General features: G+C 42.7%; 1 protein-coding gene across 1 annotated transcript in view; it reads left to right on the plus strand.

Moving 5' to 3' along the window:
* nbeal2 (neurobeachin like 2) overlaps positions 1–18540 on the plus strand; it is a 210241-nt gene that overhangs the window by 94897 nt on the left and 96804 nt on the right. The window contains 7 exon segments of the mRNA XM_062957860.1: positions 5449–5532; positions 7059–7157; positions 8991–9583; positions 11723–11855; positions 13755–13874; positions 14258–14585; positions 16707–16789. Of these exon segments, the coding sequence (XP_062813930.1) occupies positions 5449–5532; positions 7059–7157; positions 8991–9583; positions 11723–11855; positions 13755–13874; positions 14258–14585; positions 16707–16789 (1440 nt within the window).

The raw sequence follows: 18540 nt of genomic DNA on the forward strand, positions 1-18540 counted from the left end.
TTTAATGTTAATGCTCCGTACATCAAAATAAATTTATAACTGAACAATGTTTGCTCTATGCATAAGTTTTAATTTGTTAAATCAATCAGTTGAACTGAAGGGCATGTAGAACACACGACCGGTTTCGACTTAGTCTTCTTCAGGTGAGTTTATCTGAGAAAATTATAATAAATTAACAGGAGCGTGTAACATATCCACATAAATATAGTTATAATTCTGATATAAGTACTCACAATTGTACATTCACATGAAACACACTTTATATTCCTCTTTCAAGTTGTGTTTTTATCTCTTTTTTCAAAGGTGGGTCTAAACAAAAGGAACTAGAACTATAAAGTGGCTATAACTTAATCAAAAGTTTTTAGATTTCATTTTAAAAAGTTTATATCCATATCCGTATACTCACAGTGTCTGTGAATTCATGTATTTCTATGATACTCTGCTGACTCTTTGTTAATTCTTATAGCGAGTATGGGATGTTCTTTGGAATCCCACACAATATAATGGAAAGTTTTATCTTCAGGTGGGATGATTTCAAGTAACAGTAGGTAACAGTAGGACTGTATTAAAGCAATAGGGAGTTACTGAATATAATGATGTATATGTCTACAAACACCAGATGCCACTGATGGTACTCACAGTATAGTTGGAATTTATAGTATGATAAGGTTAATAAAGTACAGGCTCACATAAAACAACTATATGAGTTATGTTCATTTAGACCATGGGGGTGTTCACACATACCACCACCACAAGCTTGATTTAAATAGTTTATTGATAAAAGATAGCAAAGTCTGGATAAAAAGCAGTAAAGAAAGCAATAATCCACACGTAAAGGCAGTCAGTAGAAGGCAATAATCCAAACGCAAGGCATTCAGTAGAAGGCAATAATCCAAGGCAAAGGCAGTCTGCAGAATATAGTTCATAGTCTCTAATAAACAGATCAATCCAGAAAACAAGGCTGCATAAGCTTTAAAACCCCATCCAAAATATAAGATCCAGGCATGAACAAAAGCAAGAATACTTTTCCAAGAGCATAGACAAGACAGGAACTCTGCTTCCAAAACCAACATTGCTTCATCTGAAATCTTTCCCTGTTTCTCCCTTATTTAACCATGCTTACAGGCCAAGAAAGCATTTCTCTGTCCTTGGGTTCCCACACATTTACCAGCGATTCTAAGAGACTGGGACAATGAACTTTTAACCTTAACCTTGTTTCCTTATCTAAGGAAGACTCCTCTGACTCGCTGCCAGAGACTCCTGGGACTTGTTGATGTTCTGAACTCTGTTGATGTTCTGAATCCTGTGAAAGGCCACCCTTATCACTGGCTTCTGCTTCACTGCTAGTCTGTGGCCTCTCTAACAATTCAGAGCCTTCAATATTTCCCTTATCAACATTTCCATGGTCAGCCTGCATAGACCCAAATCCCCCTTCATCATCAGACTGAACCACAACACTAGTAAAAACCCATCCTTATCATTACCTTAATAGATTCCCCGTGCAGCTATTTCAAGCATGGGCAAACTTGGGCCCTCCCTCCAGGTGTTTTGGACTTCAACTCCCACAATTCCTAACAGCCGGTAGGCTGTTAGGAATTGTGGGAGTTGAAGTCCAAAACACCTGGAGGGAAGTCCCAAGTTTGCCCATGCCTGAACTAGAAGAACCGCAGTTGTAGAAAGTTTGACTTCGTTGCCAGGCAGAAAGAGGAGTACGGAGACCGAAATGCACCAGTCTGGCTGATGTTTGTGGCATGTTTGGGATGTGGAGATAATTGTGGGTTTCCGTAGCCAAGGAAACCGATGCGGCAGCAGGTTTGGTAGCCAGCCCTTCCAGCTGCCGTCTAAACAGAATCCAATTACATCCTGCAAGAAGTCGTATCTCTTAGCCAAGGGAAAGTGAGATCATGGCAGGTGAAACGGCTGAGAAGTGTATTCCCAGTTGGGAACAACTTGATTATATGTTCTGGAGGAGGGAAAAACATACTAGTTGTAGTTTGGGGAGGCTGCAGCCCTCTTTGACAGAGAAGGCTGAAGACTTTGCAAGAAACGGGGTGCATCTAAGAACCGAGGATGCTTATATATACATACTATATACATATACATATTACGAGGGTTGAATGAAAAGTAATGCCTCCACCTTCGTTACTTGGGTTTGGATGGGAATATTTTATAAATCAAATGCAGAAATAATCCTTAGAACGTGCTCTTTAACTACCACTATTCACTTTTCCACATAATCACCAGACAATAGGATACATTTCTGCCAACGATGAACACGTTTTCTGAAGCCGTCACAAGAAGTCAACACTCAGTTTCCGCAACCGGCGTCTCACAGGACCCATCGTGCACAGATCTTCCAACAGCCAAGCAAAGCAATCATGTGACTCACACTTTCTTGTAAAATGATGCTTGAAAGAGTGATAAGACGATCATCCTGAATCAGTCTGTCAACTTTTTGCTTGTGGAATTCGGTGGTTGCTGTCACAGGACATCCAACTCTTTGTTTGTCACGCAAGTCAGATGTTCCCACCTCAACATCTTTAAACTTACCCAACAATGCACAGGACTCACATCTACACAATCCCCATAAACAGCTTGCATTCACTGATGAATCTCCTTTGGGGCGACACCTTCTGCTGTCAAGAATTCAGCGACTGCACGTTGCTTAAGTCGCATTGACCAACCATTTGCACAGGGTTCCATACTTCGCACTTTAACAACACAACCGTTCGATGCTAAGGCTTCCTCATCTGCGCAGGGTTCCATACTTCGCACTTTAACAACACAACCTTTCAATGCTAAGGCTTCCTCGTCTGCGCAGGGTTCCATACTTCGCACTTTAACAACACAACCGTTCAATGCTAAGGCTTCCACGTCTGCGCAGGGTTCCATACTTGCACTTTAACAACACAACCGTTCAATGCTAAGGCTTCCACGTCTGCGCAGGGTTCCATACTTCACACTTTAACAACACAACCGTTCAATGCTAAGGCTTTCCCGTCTGCGCAGGGTTCCATACTTCGCACTTTAACAACACAACCTTTCAATGCTAAGGCTTCCTCGTCTGCGCAGGGTTCCATACTTCGCACTTTAACAACACAACCGTTCAATGCTAAGGCTTCCACGTCTGCGCAGGGTTCCATACTTGCACTTTAACAACACAACCGTTCAATGCTAAGGCTTCCACGTCTGCGCAGGGTTCCATACTTCACACTTTAACAACACAACCGTTCAATGCTAAGGCTTTCCCGTCTGCGCAGGGTTCCATACTTGCACTTTAACAACACAACCGTTCAATGCTAAGGCTTCCACGTCTGCACAGGGTTCCATACTTCGCACTTTAACAACACAACCGTTCAATGCTAAGGCTTCCCCGTCTGCGCAGGGTTCCATACTTTGCACTTTAACAACACAACCGTTCAATGCTAAGGCTTCCCCGTCTGCGCAGGGTTCCATACTTCGCACTTTAACAACACAACCGTTCAATGCTAAGGCTTCCCCGTCTGCACAGGGTTCCATACTTCGCACTTTAACAACACAACCGTTCAATGCTAAGGCTTCCCCGTCTGCGCAGGGTTCCATACTTTGCACTTTAACAACACAACCGTTCAATGCTAAGGCTTTCCCGTCTGCACAGGGTTCCATACTTCACATTTTAACAACACAACCGTTCAATGCTAAGGCTTCCCCGTCTGCGCAGGGTTCCATACTTCGCACTTTAACAACACAACCGTTCAATGCTAAGGCTTCCCCGTCTGCGCAGGGTTCCATACTTCACACTTTAACAACACAACCGTTCAATGCTAAGGCTTCCCCGTCTGCGCAGGGTTCCATACTTCGCACTTTAACAACACAACCGTTCAATGCTAAGGCTTCCCCGTCTGTGCAGGGTTCCATACTTGCACTTTAACAACACAACCGTTCAATGCTAAGGCTTCCCCGTCTGCGCAGGGTTCCATACTTTGCACTTTAACAACACAACCGTTCAATGCTAAGGCTTCCCCGTCTGCGCAGGGTTCCATACTTTGCACTTTAACAACACAACCGTTCAATGCTAAGGCTTCCCCGTCTGCGCAGGGTTCCATACTTTGCACTTTAACAACACAACCGTTCAATTCTAAGGCTTCCCCGTCTGCGCAGGGTTCCATACTTCGCACTTTAACAACACAACCATTCAATGCTAAGGCTTTCCCGTCTGCGCAGGGTTCCATACTTGCACTTTAACAACACAACCGTTCAATGCTAAGGCTTCCATGTGTGCGCAGGGTTCCATACTTTGCACTTTAACAACACAACCGTTCAATGCTAAGGCTTCCCCGTCTGCGCAGGGTTCCATACTTCACACTTTAACAACACAACCGTTCAATGCTAAGGCTTCCCCGTCTGCGCAGGGTTCCATACTTCACACTTTAACAACACAACCGTTCAATGCTAAGGCTTCCCCGTCTGCGCAGGGTTCCATACTTCACACTTTAACAACACAACCGTTCAATGCTAAGGCTTTCCTGTCTGCGCAGGGTTCCATACTTCACACTTTAACAACACAACCGTTCAATGCTAAGGCTTCCCCGTCTGCGCAGGGTTCCATACTTCACACTTTAACAACACAACCGTTCAATGCTAAGGCTTTCCTGTCTGCGCAGGGTTCCATACTTCACACTTTAACAACACAACCGTTCAATGCTAAGGCTTTCCGCCAAATGGAAATGTAGAGGAGAGTCTACTGAACAAGCCAGGACCTGCCGCAGACCAGGACTGCTATCTGTTGAGGAGCTACGAAGGTGGAGGCATTACTTTTCATTCAACCCTCGTACCCAGTTTGACACCACTTTAGCTGCCGTGGCTCAATATGATGGAATCATACCACCAAACTACAATTCCCATGATCTCATAGCATTTAATTAAGGCAGTTAAAGGGCTGTCAAACTGCATTAACGTGGGTTTATCACCTTAGTGTGCAACGCAGCGTTGACCGAAATGGCGCAGGTGAAACAAATGGAGACATATTCATTTTTGGGGGTTCTTTCTACTATAAAATAGAGCATGGCACTGTATTGTGCAATGGAAAAACACAAATGCGTGTTCAGTTGCTTATCATTATTATTATTTTCTCTCTTGATCAAGACTCAATGTTTCCTTTTGCTCGAACTTCAAATGCTCCCAATGGCTTTCAGCTTTGGTTTGTGGCGCATGTTGCACCTTAACGTAATGGTTGGAAATGTTGATTTGGGGGTTTGGCTTTTTTTCTGCACTTGTTCAGCATGCAGACGATTATATTTTAAGGAAATAAATAACATTAATTCTCGACCTCGTTGCTCAGCATCTCCTTTTCAGGCGGTCATCATGGAAACGAACTTCGAGAAGTTGGCCGGCCGATCATAAATGTGGTCCTGATTGGGTCAATGGCTGGGAAGGACTTTGACTCATTGACCTCTTTTGTGTCCTCAGGTCTTTGACCACACTTCGGACGCCATTCCCATCCACGCCATCAGAGTCCTGACCTCGATCATGAGCGGCTCCCCATCCGCCAAGGTGAGGGATGAAAGGATGGTTCAATGTGGACTTCAGTGGCTCCCTTGTGATCATCTAGTCCAAACGTTTCCTGGGGTCAAGGTGGCCAAACTGAATGTAGTCATGACATTGTCTGGTCTAGGTAGACTCATTGTGTTAGAGTCACGATATAGGTATAGAGGTAGACTTATAGAGAAGGAAGACGACTCTTGAGATCATCTAGTCTCTGGATGTCTGCATTTGCTGGGGTCTAGATGACCAAAGAAAATAGTTTCTAGTAACCTAGTTTTGATAGGATCCTAGCATTTGAAGGTCGTCTAGTCCAAATGTTTGCTGGGGTCAAGATGTCCAAAGTAAATTGAGTCATGATATAACCTGGTCTAGGTAGACCTATAGAATTGGAGTCACGATATAGGTTGACTTACAGAGAAGGAATGGACCCTTTGAGGTCATCGAGTCCAGGCATTTGCTGGGGTCAAGATAGCCAAAATGAACTGAGTCATGATACAGCCTGGTCTAGGTAGTCTCATAGAGTTGGAGTTATGATACAGGTACATAGGTAAACTTGCAGAGAAGAAGGGGACCTTGAGGTTATCTAGTCCAGACATTTGCTGGGGTCAAGATGGCCAAAGTGAATGTAGTCATGATATAACCTGGTCTAGGTAGACCTATAGAATTGGAGTCATGGTATAGGTAGACTTACAGAGAAGGAGTGGACCCCTTGAGGTCATCTAGTTCAGGCATTTGCTGGGATCAAGATGGCCAAAGTGCGCGGAGTCATGATATAGCATGGGTTTGGTAGGAACCTAGCCTTTGAAGGTGTCCCATGAGGCCATCTAGTCCAGACATTTGCTGGAGTCAAGATGGCCTACATGAATGGAGTTCTGTTTTAACCTGGTTTTGGTTGAACCCTGGCAATAGAAGAGGTTTCACCGAGAGCATGTAGTCCAACCCCATTCTGCACAGTGCTGGATCTCCATCTGACTTTCGTCTTCCAGATGCTTTGGACTTGGCCTCCCATAATTCTTGACTATTGGCCAAACCGACTAGGGCTTCTGGTAGGATCTAGCATTTGAAGGCGTTCCCTTGAGGTCATCTAGTCCAAGCATTTGCTGAAGTCAAGATGACCAAAGTCACGTGGTATCACGATGTAGCCTGGTTTTGGTAGAACCCTGACAATAAAATCACGCCGGAGAACCTAACAAATGCTGTAGATGCTGTAGAATCACAGAGTTGGAAGCCTCCCCTTGAGGTCATCTAGTCTGTCCTCTTGCTCAATGCAGGATCCCCAGCTAAAGTATCCCTAGCAGGGAGTTCTACAGTCTCTTTTTGTAGATGCCCAAAGACATTGCCGAACTTCACCTCTTCTGTAGGCATTGCCAAACTTCTGTTACTGTCAAGAAGTTCCTTCTAAAGTTGGGTCAAAATCTATCCTCCTGTAATGAAAAACGTTTAGACTAGGTCCTAACTTCTGGAGCAGCTCTTAAGAGTGATTAAATGGACACTGCATCTCTGCCTTCACCGAAAACTGTTGACTTTTCCCCCAGGAGGTGTTCAAAGAAAGGATTGGCTATTCCCATCTATACGAAGTCCTGAAGAGCCAGAGTCAGCCCACAAAGAAGTTGCTGGAGGAGCTTCTCAACATGGTGAGACTTTCCTCTCCTTTTTGATATTGTCGCAGCTCAGGCTAGCTTCACCTTGCTATATACACCAAACTGCACACAGGTTGAAGTCTTTTTAGTTTATTAGAAAATAGATGAGGAAAAAGTTCTTAAAAGGCAAAAGTAAAGTTCCAAAAGTTGGTTACAAAATAAAGCCTTGGAGAATAATTCAGGAAATCACAAGGAAGAAACAAAGTCCCATTAGAGCATGACAAAGTTCCAGGAACATGAACACATAGGCTGCAAGATAATCCAGGAAAACAAGAGCTTGCTTCTTGGTTGAACGAAAGTTGCTTTGACAAAGGTTTGTCTCCAAACACATTGCTTTAATACCCTTTGCAAAACATGAAAGCATTTCTCTGGCCTCTAACCTCCCTCTTGTTTGCGATTCTCACACTTCACCGAACCCTGAATTCCAAACGGTTCGCTCGATCTAAGGAGCCCATTTCATCAAGGTCAGCCTGCTCGTTAGTTTGCTGAGCCTCGTTATCAGTCTGAGAACTGTCTTCCTTTTCCAAGTCCATTTGCACCTGGCTAGTTTCAGTATCATCAACATCATCCCTTGCTGTGGGAAAATGAACTTGCACACTCTGTTCCTCATCCTCCAAAGCAGGGACATTTTGCACCTGAATCCCATCATCCTCATCAGAGTCAATCTGAGATTCTAACTGATCCAACTGAGTCACAACAGATATATTGCTCACAGAAATCTTGACCTTCCCAAGGCAAGAACAGAGATATGTAATTCACCTTTCTCTGCCCAAGAGTGTATTGAGCCATGGCCGTCAAAGTGATGCCAAACTGCATTCATTCTACAGTGTAGACGCACCTTCAATAGCACCATTCCTCATATAAGCACCTTGAGCTTGCAATAATGAGATAAGTAACAGAGGATGCATCTGCACAGCTTTAACTGTAATGGCCTCCTCCTCCTGTTCTTATTTCACTATGTAACATGAAATTTGGAGGACTATGTAGTTTTTGAACATCATTTTAAGTGTATTTTTAGTATTGTTATGTTTCATATTTAATTGCATATATATATATATATATATATATATATATATATATATATATATGAGTCTCACTTATCCAACACTCACTTATCCAACATTCTGGATCATCCAATGCATTTTTGTAGTCAATGTTTTCAATACATCGTGATATTTTGGTGCTAAATTTGTAAATACAGTAATTACAGTAGAGTCTCACTTATCCAACACTCGTTTATCCAATGTTCTGGATTATCCAACGCATTTTTGTAGTCAATGTTTTCAATACATCGTGATATATTGGTGCTAAATTCATAAATACAGTAATTACTACGTAGCATTAATATGTAATGAACTACTTTTTCTGTCAAATTAGTTGTATAACATGATGTTTTGGTGCTTGTAAAATCATAACCTAATTTAATGTTTAATAGGATTCTCCTTTTTAAAAAATAATTTTTATTGTGATTTTCAAGACTTTACAGCGAAAGAGTGAGAACAAATTTTTAAAGGAAAGTGATGAAAGAGAGAGTAGAAAAGAGAGAGTAAAATACAATAGCCAAAATTCCCCCCATCTAATAGGCTTCTCCTTAATCTCTCCTTGTTATCCAACATATTCGCTTTTCCAACGTTCTGCCGGCCCGTTTATGTTGGATAAGTGAGACTACTGTATTTGAAATTTGAAAGTGGATTAAAACTTTATTTACTTTTTAGGAACTGTCTAGATTGCCTTTCACCAAGGACCCGAGGCGGTTTACAACAACAGCTAGACATGCAACATAAAATGTAAGCCATTAAAATAATCTGTTTCCCTTTCTCCCTGCAGGCGGTCGAAGGGGACCACGGCTCATTCCCGATGCGCCCGATCCACAACGAGCAGCCGCTCCTGGTCCTGATCCAGTGGATCCCAGAGCTGCGTTCCCGGGACCTGCGGGTCTTCCTCTCCGAGCGGCTGAAGAAGATCTGCGACACCTCCCTGCGCAGCCGCACCACCTGCGTGGAGGCCGGGATGGTGGGGGCCCTGCTGGACGCGCTCTGTGCCGCCGAGGCCGAGCCCCTGGACGGGAAGTGCGCCGAGAACCTGCTCTTCCTCCTGCGGGTCCTGGGGGGGCTCTCCCTCCGCCCGGGAGAACTACGGCAACTCCTCCGTCTCCTCCGGACCGAGCCGGGGAAAGGGGCGCACCCCTACGTCACGCAGGTGGTCCGTGCGCTCTCGGGGATGGCCCGCAAGGAGGGTCCGGAGCGGGCCCTGCAGTACTTCGACCTCAGCCCCAGCATGGCGGGCATCATGGTGCCGGCCATCCAGAAGTGGCCCGGGAGCGGGTTCGCCTTCCACGCTTGGGTCTGCCTAGGGGACGAGGCCGGCCGGGGGGAACCCCCCAAGGAGGCCCCCAAGCTCAAGCGGAAGCAGCTGTACAGGTACGCCGGAGGCTGTGATTCGAACTCGGGGCTCCCCATTTCCTCGTCCAGCACTCAAACCATAACTCATCATTGTCGGCAACCTCTGGTGGCCCATGAGTCTGATTGCCTTCCAAGCTGTTGCAACTGTAGCTGTTGCACATTTTCACCCAACACCACACAATGTCCAGATATTCAATAAGGAAAAGTTTATTAATGAATAATTACCATATATATATATATATATATCGTGTATACTCGAGTATAAGCCGACCCGAATATAAGCCAAGGCACCTAATTTCACCACAAAAAAACTGGGAAAACATTGACTCCAGTATAAGCAAAGGGTGGTAAATTTCAGAAATAAAAATAGATACCAATAAAATTGCATTAATTGAGGCCTGAGTAGGTTAAATGTTTTTGAATATTTACATAAAGCTCAAATTTAAGATAAGACTGTCCAACTCTGATCAAATCATTATTCTCATCTTCTTCAATGTAAATGTGCTTATGTATCCTTTTAATAATAATAGAGTAAAATAATACATGTAATAATATTAAAAATAAAAATACAGGAAAATAATACATGTAATAATAAATAGAGTAAAATAATAAATGCAATAACAATAATAATATCAGAGTGACATAATAAATGCATTAATAATAATAATAAAAATAGAGTAAAATGAATGTAATAGTAGCAACAATAATAGAGAAAAATAATAAATGTAATAATACCAATAATAATAGAGAAAAATAATAAATGTACCATATATTCTTGAGTATAAGCTGACCCAAATATAAGCCAACCAGGACCGTCACCCGAGTATAAGCCAAGGGGGCCTTTTTCAGTCTTAAAAAAGGGCTGAAAAACTAGGCTTATACTCGAGTATATACAGTAATTCATAATTTGCCAATCTAGCAGTTACCATGTTTCCCTGAAAATAATTTCAAGAGTATTGCAACGCAACAGTAGTAGTATGAAAAGCAATGGAGCGCAGAATGAAGCTACACTTCGAGATGTCAGTAAAAGCAATATACAAAGCTTTACTGAATGGAGCAGTAAACAGCACAAACAGACTCTTGCAGACGACAAACAAACACAGGATTGATCTGTTCTCCAACAGATCTCAAACTTGACTCGAACTCAAGACAGACTGAACTGATGCAATAGATATGCACATACTCTTGTGTCTGGATCCTCCCTAGTTCCAGCAACACACCAAGGTCATCATAGCTCATTCGTGATTAACTCTTTACACACTATTACACACTCTGGATGATGCAATCTGACTGCAATACAAGCATGGACAAATTGCATTTAAACACTCTCATTACACAAATCTCACATTGACAATTAAGACAGTGTCTTATATTAATTTTTGCTTCCAAAGATACACTAGGTCTTATTTTCAAGTGATGTCTTATTTTTCCATGAAGAAAAATTCAAATTTGTTGAACAGTAGTTGTCATCACAAACCAGCATAACCAGACAAACTGTGAATCCTATCAAGAAATTCTTGTTACTTCTATTATTTCCATGATCAACAATCTATGGTATGCACATTTACCAATCCTGTATGCTCTGCTGTTCTGTTTGGCGGCCATGCTTCCAAACAAAAATTTTGCTAGGTCTTATTTTTGGGGGAGGCCTTATATTTAGCAATTCAGCAAAATCTCTACTAGGTCTTATTTTCAGGGGATGTCTTATTTTCGGGGAAACAGGGTATTACTGAGCAAAAGAATCCTTAAATAGGGTATTGTTATATCGTTAAAAGTTATATCCATAGACATGAAAACAAGAACACGAGAAAAGCAAAATTTCCCAAAACATGAAGTCATAAAACAGGAATCAAACCGAGAATCTTGAAATACATGAACCAGGAACTTAGGACTAGAAACCGAGAGTAGAAACTGTTTCCTCTTTTTACAACGTTCCCAGTAAAGACTGGAGAGCACAGAAACCACTTAAAAGGTCTCAATCCCTCCATGACATCACTTCACATACACCTGATTTTTCTCTCCTTATCTCTAAGCCTCTGAGAAAAACGAGTTTGTCTTTGTTTTACATTCTGCCTCCTAATCTCAAGGCAGCTGCCTTTAATCCTGCTTCTAACCAACAGAGTCTATCTTTTCTCCTTCTATTCCCCTCCAAACTAGTTTCTTCACGGCCAGCGGGACCGGGTTCGAGGCCTTCTTCACCACTGACGGGATGCTGGTGGTGGCCGTTTGCACGAAAAAGGAGTATATGACGGTCGCCCTTCCAGAGTTTCCTTTCAACGATGCAGCCTGGGTGAGTAGCATCCCTCAGCACTGAAAGATGTTTCAGGCTGTATTAACTCTACAGTATAGAGGTCCAGGATGTCTAGGGCTACCCACCATTGCACTGTGTAACACCCGCTTCACCTTGCTGTATACACCAAACTGCACACAGGTTGAAGTCTTTTAAATTTATTAGAAAATAGAAGATAAAAAAGTTCTTTAAAAGCAAAAATAAAGTTCCAAAAGATGGTTACAAAATAAAGCCTTAGAGAATAATTCAAGAATAAACAAAGTCCCCTTAGAGCATGACAAAGTCCAAAGAACATGAGCACCGAAGCTGCAAGGAAAACGAGAGCTTGTTTCTTGGTTGAACATAAGTTGCTTTGACAAAGGTTTGTCTCCAAACACATTGCTTTAATACCCTTTGCAAAGCATGAAAGCATTTCTCTGGCCTCTAACCTCCCTCTTGTTTGCAATTCTCACACTCCTCCGAACCCTGAATTCCAAACGGTCAGCTCGATCTAAGGAAGTCGTTTCATCAAGGTCAGCCTGCTCGTTAGTTTGCTGAGCCTCGTTATCAGACTGAGAACTGTCCTTTCCCAAGTCAATTTGCACCTGGCTAGTTTCAGTATCATCAACATCATTCCTTGCTGTGGGAAAATGAACTTGCACTCTCTGTTCCTCATCTTATACAACAAGGACATTTTGAACCTGATTGTGAACCTGAATCCCATCATCCTCATCAGAGTCAATCTGAGGTTCCAGCTGAGTCACAACAATATTTGTTCCTGGGTCATCAATGACATTTCTGTCAAGAAAATTGGTTGATTGAGACAAATTACCTTCCCGGTCTCAATTCCTCTCCTCCAACGTTCTGGCCATCTGCTCAGATGCACGGAATAAATTCCAGACTCCTTCCAGTTCAGCTGTAACAACAGCTTAAACTTTATTAGAGATATATTTGTTTATATCCCTGGACTCTTGTGTGGTGTAGTAGTCATAGGTGTTTCCAGGCCTGGAGTGCAATAATGTATTTGATAGAAATATGTATCTTTTATAGAACTACATTTTAATATGTGTGTTCATAGAATTTTTGCAGAAATAAGAAAGGAAGATATGTAGTCCAAAAAGGTTTAGCAAAAGGTGGGAACGAAACGTTAATCCAAATCTATATATATAAAAGGGTAATGAAATTTCGGCCTAGGACAAAACAACAAAACTACACATTCCAGAAACACTAAACTTGGCAGCACAACCCTTCATCCATGCCTCTACGTTCATACAACAAAAAGAAAAGAAAAATAAAGTCCTAATTAGAGGGAGAGGATTAATTGCTTTCATCCAATTGCTGCCAGTTAGAAGGCTAAGCTCCGCCCACTTGGTCTCCTAGCAACCCACTCAGCCCAGGGGATAGGCAGAGTTAGGCCTCACTTAGGCCTCTTCCACACTACCTATAAAATACAGATTATCTGATTTCCCATACCACCATACTTCGCCACAGCAACGCGTGGCCGGGCACAGCTAGTGTCTTATAAAGTTCCAAAGGTGACAAAGTCCAGGAACAGCCAGGAATCACGCAGACAGCATAAATCCACAATCAGGAAGGCATAACTAGTAAGACTTGAACAGGAACATAGAAAACTTCCAGGATATATTAAATCCAAAATGAAAGTTTGACTTGAATCAGGAACAAGAGAACTCAGGCTTAACTTCTCACTCTAATGCAGCGTTGCCTGAACTGACCATAAGATAAACAACTTGTTGCTTAATAGAACCCATAAAAGCATTCCGTTTCACAACTTTCCCACATAATCTCTCTGAACGACAATCTATTTTCAGCTCTAGACTTTTGTTGATTTCCGTAGCTGCAGGTAGGTTCCCATGAGAGCCCTCCTTATCACTCGGCTCTTTTTTAATTCTTTTTTGTCAGCATTGCATCGACATTGTCCACATCACCGGCCGCAGGCCCTTCGGCCAGAATATTGTGAACATTTACGTGGATGGGCATCTCCGGAAGATGGCACAGATGCGGTTCCCCTCGTTTGGTGAGGTAAGGGATTCTCAAGGGTTAATTGGAGGGTTGGAAGGGCTCCCCAAAAGTCATCCAGTCCAACCCCAGTCTGCCAAGCAAAAAGGCACAATCCAAGCCCTTCTGACAGATGGCCATCCAACTTCTAGAGGGACTCAGCTGCCCCTCTAGATTCACATCTCCGCTTACTTAACCCTCTAGTGCAATGTGTTGGGACCACATGTCCATTAGAACTGTATTTTTCACACACTGGAGTCACAGACAATGCATTTCTATCTAACACATAATGCATATTAATGGCAGTGTGGATCCATCCTCTGGAGCAGCAGAGAGACAGGTAAATAAGATGAGATTCCCTTTCTACAAGTGCACCCACCCTCTTTTGCGTGTGTCTTCCCTCCTAGTCTTTCACGTCTTGCTGCATTGGCTCCGCCGGGCACCGGACCACCACCACGTCCACGATCTTCCCCTCGCCGTCCCACTCGCCGGAGCTGGGCTTCCCTTCCCACCCTTCGCTGAGCCGCTCGCAGTCCTTCCCGGCCTCCCTGGCGCCCCACTCCTGGGCCCCCCTCCCTCCCCAGCCCCCCAAGGAGGGCCTGGTCTCCACAATGGCCGCCGGGAGCCAGGACACGGAGTGGGGGGTGCCCACCTCCCTGGAGGGGCACCTGGGGTCCGCCTCCATCTTCTGCGAGGCGCTTCCGCCGGCACAGGTCAAGGCCCTGTACGCAGCAGGTACGTGTCCCGGGTGTTACGGGGAAGTGGGACCCAAACGCCCCATAGGAAGTGTCGTCCACCTACAATTGAAGTTAGCAACTCCATAGGGGGACGCACACAGAGTATGAGCAATCCCAACATTCCCTAAGTGTAACTCCAGCCGTGTGTGTATGTGTGTAAACTTTGGATAGCAAAGCACCCTGTAGCTTTTTGTTTTGCTGTCTGTGTCCCTGTGTTGTGGTTCAGTCTGGTGATGAAGGGGGATTTGGGTTTCAGCAGGTTGGCCAAGGAAATGTTGAAGGCTCTGAATTGTCAGAAAGGCCACAGGCTAGCAAGGAAGCTGAAGTTAGTGATAAGTGTGACCTTTCACAGGGTTTTGAACATCAACAAAGTCCAGGTGGCTCTGGCAGCGAGGCAGAGGAGTCTTCCTTAGATCGAGATACAAGGATAATGTTAAGGGTTCATCGTTCCAGGCGTTCTCTGAGAATAGCTGGGAAACATGTGGGAACTCAAGGACAGAGAAATGCTTTTTTAGCCTGTAAGCATGGTTAAATAGAAAGAAACAGAAAGATTTCAGATGAAGCAATGTTGATTTTGGAAGCTCAACTCCTGCCTTGTCTCTGCTCATGGAAAAGGTTTCTTGTTTTTGTTCATGCTTAGAATTGTATTTGGATTTCACGCTGCCTTGTTTTTCAGGACTGAGTTGTTATATTCTACAGAGACTTTGAAGTATATTCTGCAGATTGCCTTTGCAATTGGATTACTACTTTCTTTACTGCTTTTTATTAAGACTCTGCTATCTTTTATCAATAAAAGCTGGCGTTATCAAGAAATAGTAGTCCATTGCTATGCCAACCATTATATCCTTTTCTTAGTCTGGTATATCTTTTTGTTTGTGTATCTCTGGGGTGGGAAGTCCACTTAAAATTTTTGTATGCTTCTTACTGGTTTTCAATGGGGCAGATAGGGAAAACTAGTTTAAACTGATGTATATGGTGATATAAGTCTCCACTTTGAGTCTCACCGTGGGAGAAAAGCCAATAAATAAATAAATAGTCGTAAGGGGGAAATCATAGAATCATAGAATAGTAGAGTTGGAAGAGACCTCATGGGCCATCTAGTCCAACCCCCCGCTAAGAAGCAGGAAATCGCATTCAAAGCACCCCCGACAGATGGCCATCCAGCCTCTGCTTAAAAGCCTCCAAAGAAGGAGCCTCCATCACAGCCCGGGGGAGAGAGTTCCACTGTCGAACAGCCCTTCTCACAGTGAGGAAGTTCTTCCTGAGGTTCAGGTGGAATCTCCTTTCCTGTAGTTTGAAGCCATTGTTCCCTTGTGTCCTAGTCTGCAGGGCAGCAGAAAACAAGCTTGCTCCCTCCTCCCTTTGACTTCCCTTCACGTATTTGTCCATGGCTATCATGTCTCCTCTTAGCCTTCTCTTCTGCAGGCTAAACATGCCCAGCTCTTTAAGCCGCTCCTCATAGGGCTTGTTCTCCAGACCCTTGATCATTTTAGTCGCCCTCCTCTGGACGCTTTCCAGCTTGTCAACATCTCCCTTCAACTGCTGTGCCCAGAATTGGACACAGTGTGATTCCAGGTGTGGTCTGACCAAGGCAGAATAGAATAAGGGGAGCAGGACTTCCCTGGATCTAGACGCTATTCCCCTATTGATGCAGGACAGAATCCCATTGGCTTTTTTAGCTGCCGCATCACATTGTTGGCTCATGTTCACCTTCCTCCCCACGAGGACTCCAAGGTCTTTCTTGCAAACACTGCTGTCAAGCCAGGCATTGTCCCCCATTCTGTATCTTTGATTTCCATTTTTTCTGCCGAAATGAAGTCTCTTGCATTTGTCCCTGTTGAACTTCATTTCATACACAAATCCCACATTAACAGATCTCATGTATAAGCCGCAGGGAGGATTTTAGGGCCAGAATTAGGGATTTTGAGATTATCTGTAGACAGGTCTTTCCATAGAAAGGGAAAGAACCAATATCAATTCAATTTAGGCAACATAGAACGAATGGATTCTTGCTTTACTCATTTTTGTATAAACCAAACACAATACCAGGCCTTGTAATTTAATCACTGTGTTTGCAACTCTTTTCTCTTTCCCTTCCTTCTTTCCTTTCCTTTTGCAGGACCAAATGTGACGTCGCCTTTTAAGCCGGAAGGGGATTTTCCAGAAGTCAGTAGCAAGCTGCTTCTGTATTACACGCCACAGGTACTATGGACACGATAGGTGTTGTGAACGAGGCAATGGGTGCATCTGCACTGTGGAATGAATGGGGTTCCAAACCACTTGAACCGCCATGGCTCAATGCTTTGGAACCCTGGGATTTGTAGTCTGGTGAGTCACCAGCACTCTTGGGCAGAGAAGGCTAAAAATGTGGTCAAACTACAACTCCCATGATTCCATAGCACTGTGCTATGGCAGTTCAAGTGGTGTCAAACTGCATTATTATTATTATTATTATTATTATTATTATTATTATTATTATTACTATTATTACTACCAGGCATGGGCAAACTTTGGCCCTCGAGGTGTTTTGGACTTCAACTCCCACCATTCCTAACAGCCTACCGGCTGTTAGGAATGGTGGGAGTTGAAGTCCAAAACACCTGGAGGGCCCAAGTTTGCCCATGCCTTTTATAGACTCACCCAAGATCCCAGACTTGTTTGTGGTGAGACTTAGAGTTAGTATTCAAAGTTTATTTCAATCTCACTCTTTCTCATTCTCTTGTGTGCAAACTACAACTCCCAGGATTCCTTAGCATTGGCCGTGGCAGTTAAAGTGACGTTGAACTGCGTTGACTCTCCAGTGTAAATGCACCCAAGCATCTAGATATCATTATTATTATTATTATATTACTGTATATACTCAAGTATAAGCCGAGTTTTTCAGCCGTTTTTTTAGGACTGAATAAGCCCCCCTCGGCTTATACTCGGGTGAGGGTCCTGGTTGGCTTATACTTAAATATTTATTACATTTATTATTTTTCTCTATTATTATTGGTATTACTACATTTATTATTTTTCTCTATTATTATTCTTATTATGACCTTTAATTTACTCTATTTTTATTATTATTAATACGTTTATTATTTCACTCTGATATTATTATCGTTATTATATTTATTATTTTACTCTATTATTAAAAGGATACATAAGGGCATTTACATTGAAGAAGGTGAGAACGATGATTTAATCAGAGTTGGACAGTCTTGTCTTTAATTAGAGTTTTATGTAAATATTAAAAATATTTAACCTACTGATGCCTCGATTGATGTAATTTTATTGGTTATCTATTTTTATTCCTAAAATTTACCGCTCTTGGCTTATATTGAGTCAATGTTTTCCCAGTTTTCTTGCAGTAAAATTAGGTGCCTCGGCTTATATTTGGGTTGTCTTATACTCGAATATATACGGTATATTATATTATAATTTATTATAATTTAAGGGACAGGCCTAGACGTGAATAAAATGTCCTGCACTCTTTAACATTCATTCCCGGGGACGTCAATTATCCTGTATTTCCACCACAACCAACTATTATTATTATGATTATTATAGTATTATTATTATTTAAGGGACAGCCCTGGACGTGAATAAAATGTCCTGCACCCTTTAACATTCATTCCCGGGGATGTCAGTTATCCCATATTTCCACCGCACCCAACTATTATTATTATTATTATTATCAATATTAATATTATTATTATTTAAGGGACAGCCCTGGACGTGAATAAAATGTCCTGCACCCTTTAACATTCATTCCTGGGGATGTCAATTACCCTGTATTTCCACTGCACCCAACTATTATTATTATTATGATTATTATTATATTATTATTATTTAAGGGACAGCCCTGGACGTGAATAAAATGTCCTGCACCTTTTGACATTCATTCCCGGGGACGTCAATTATCCTATATTTCCACCGCACCCAACTATATTATTACTATTATTATTATT

The sequence above is a fragment of the Anolis carolinensis genome, chromosome 6, assembly GCF_035594765.1.
Source record: "Anolis carolinensis isolate JA03-04 chromosome 6, rAnoCar3.1.pri, whole genome shotgun sequence".
In the NCBI taxonomy this organism is placed as follows: Eukaryota; Metazoa; Chordata; class Lepidosauria; order Squamata; family Dactyloidae; genus Anolis; species Anolis carolinensis.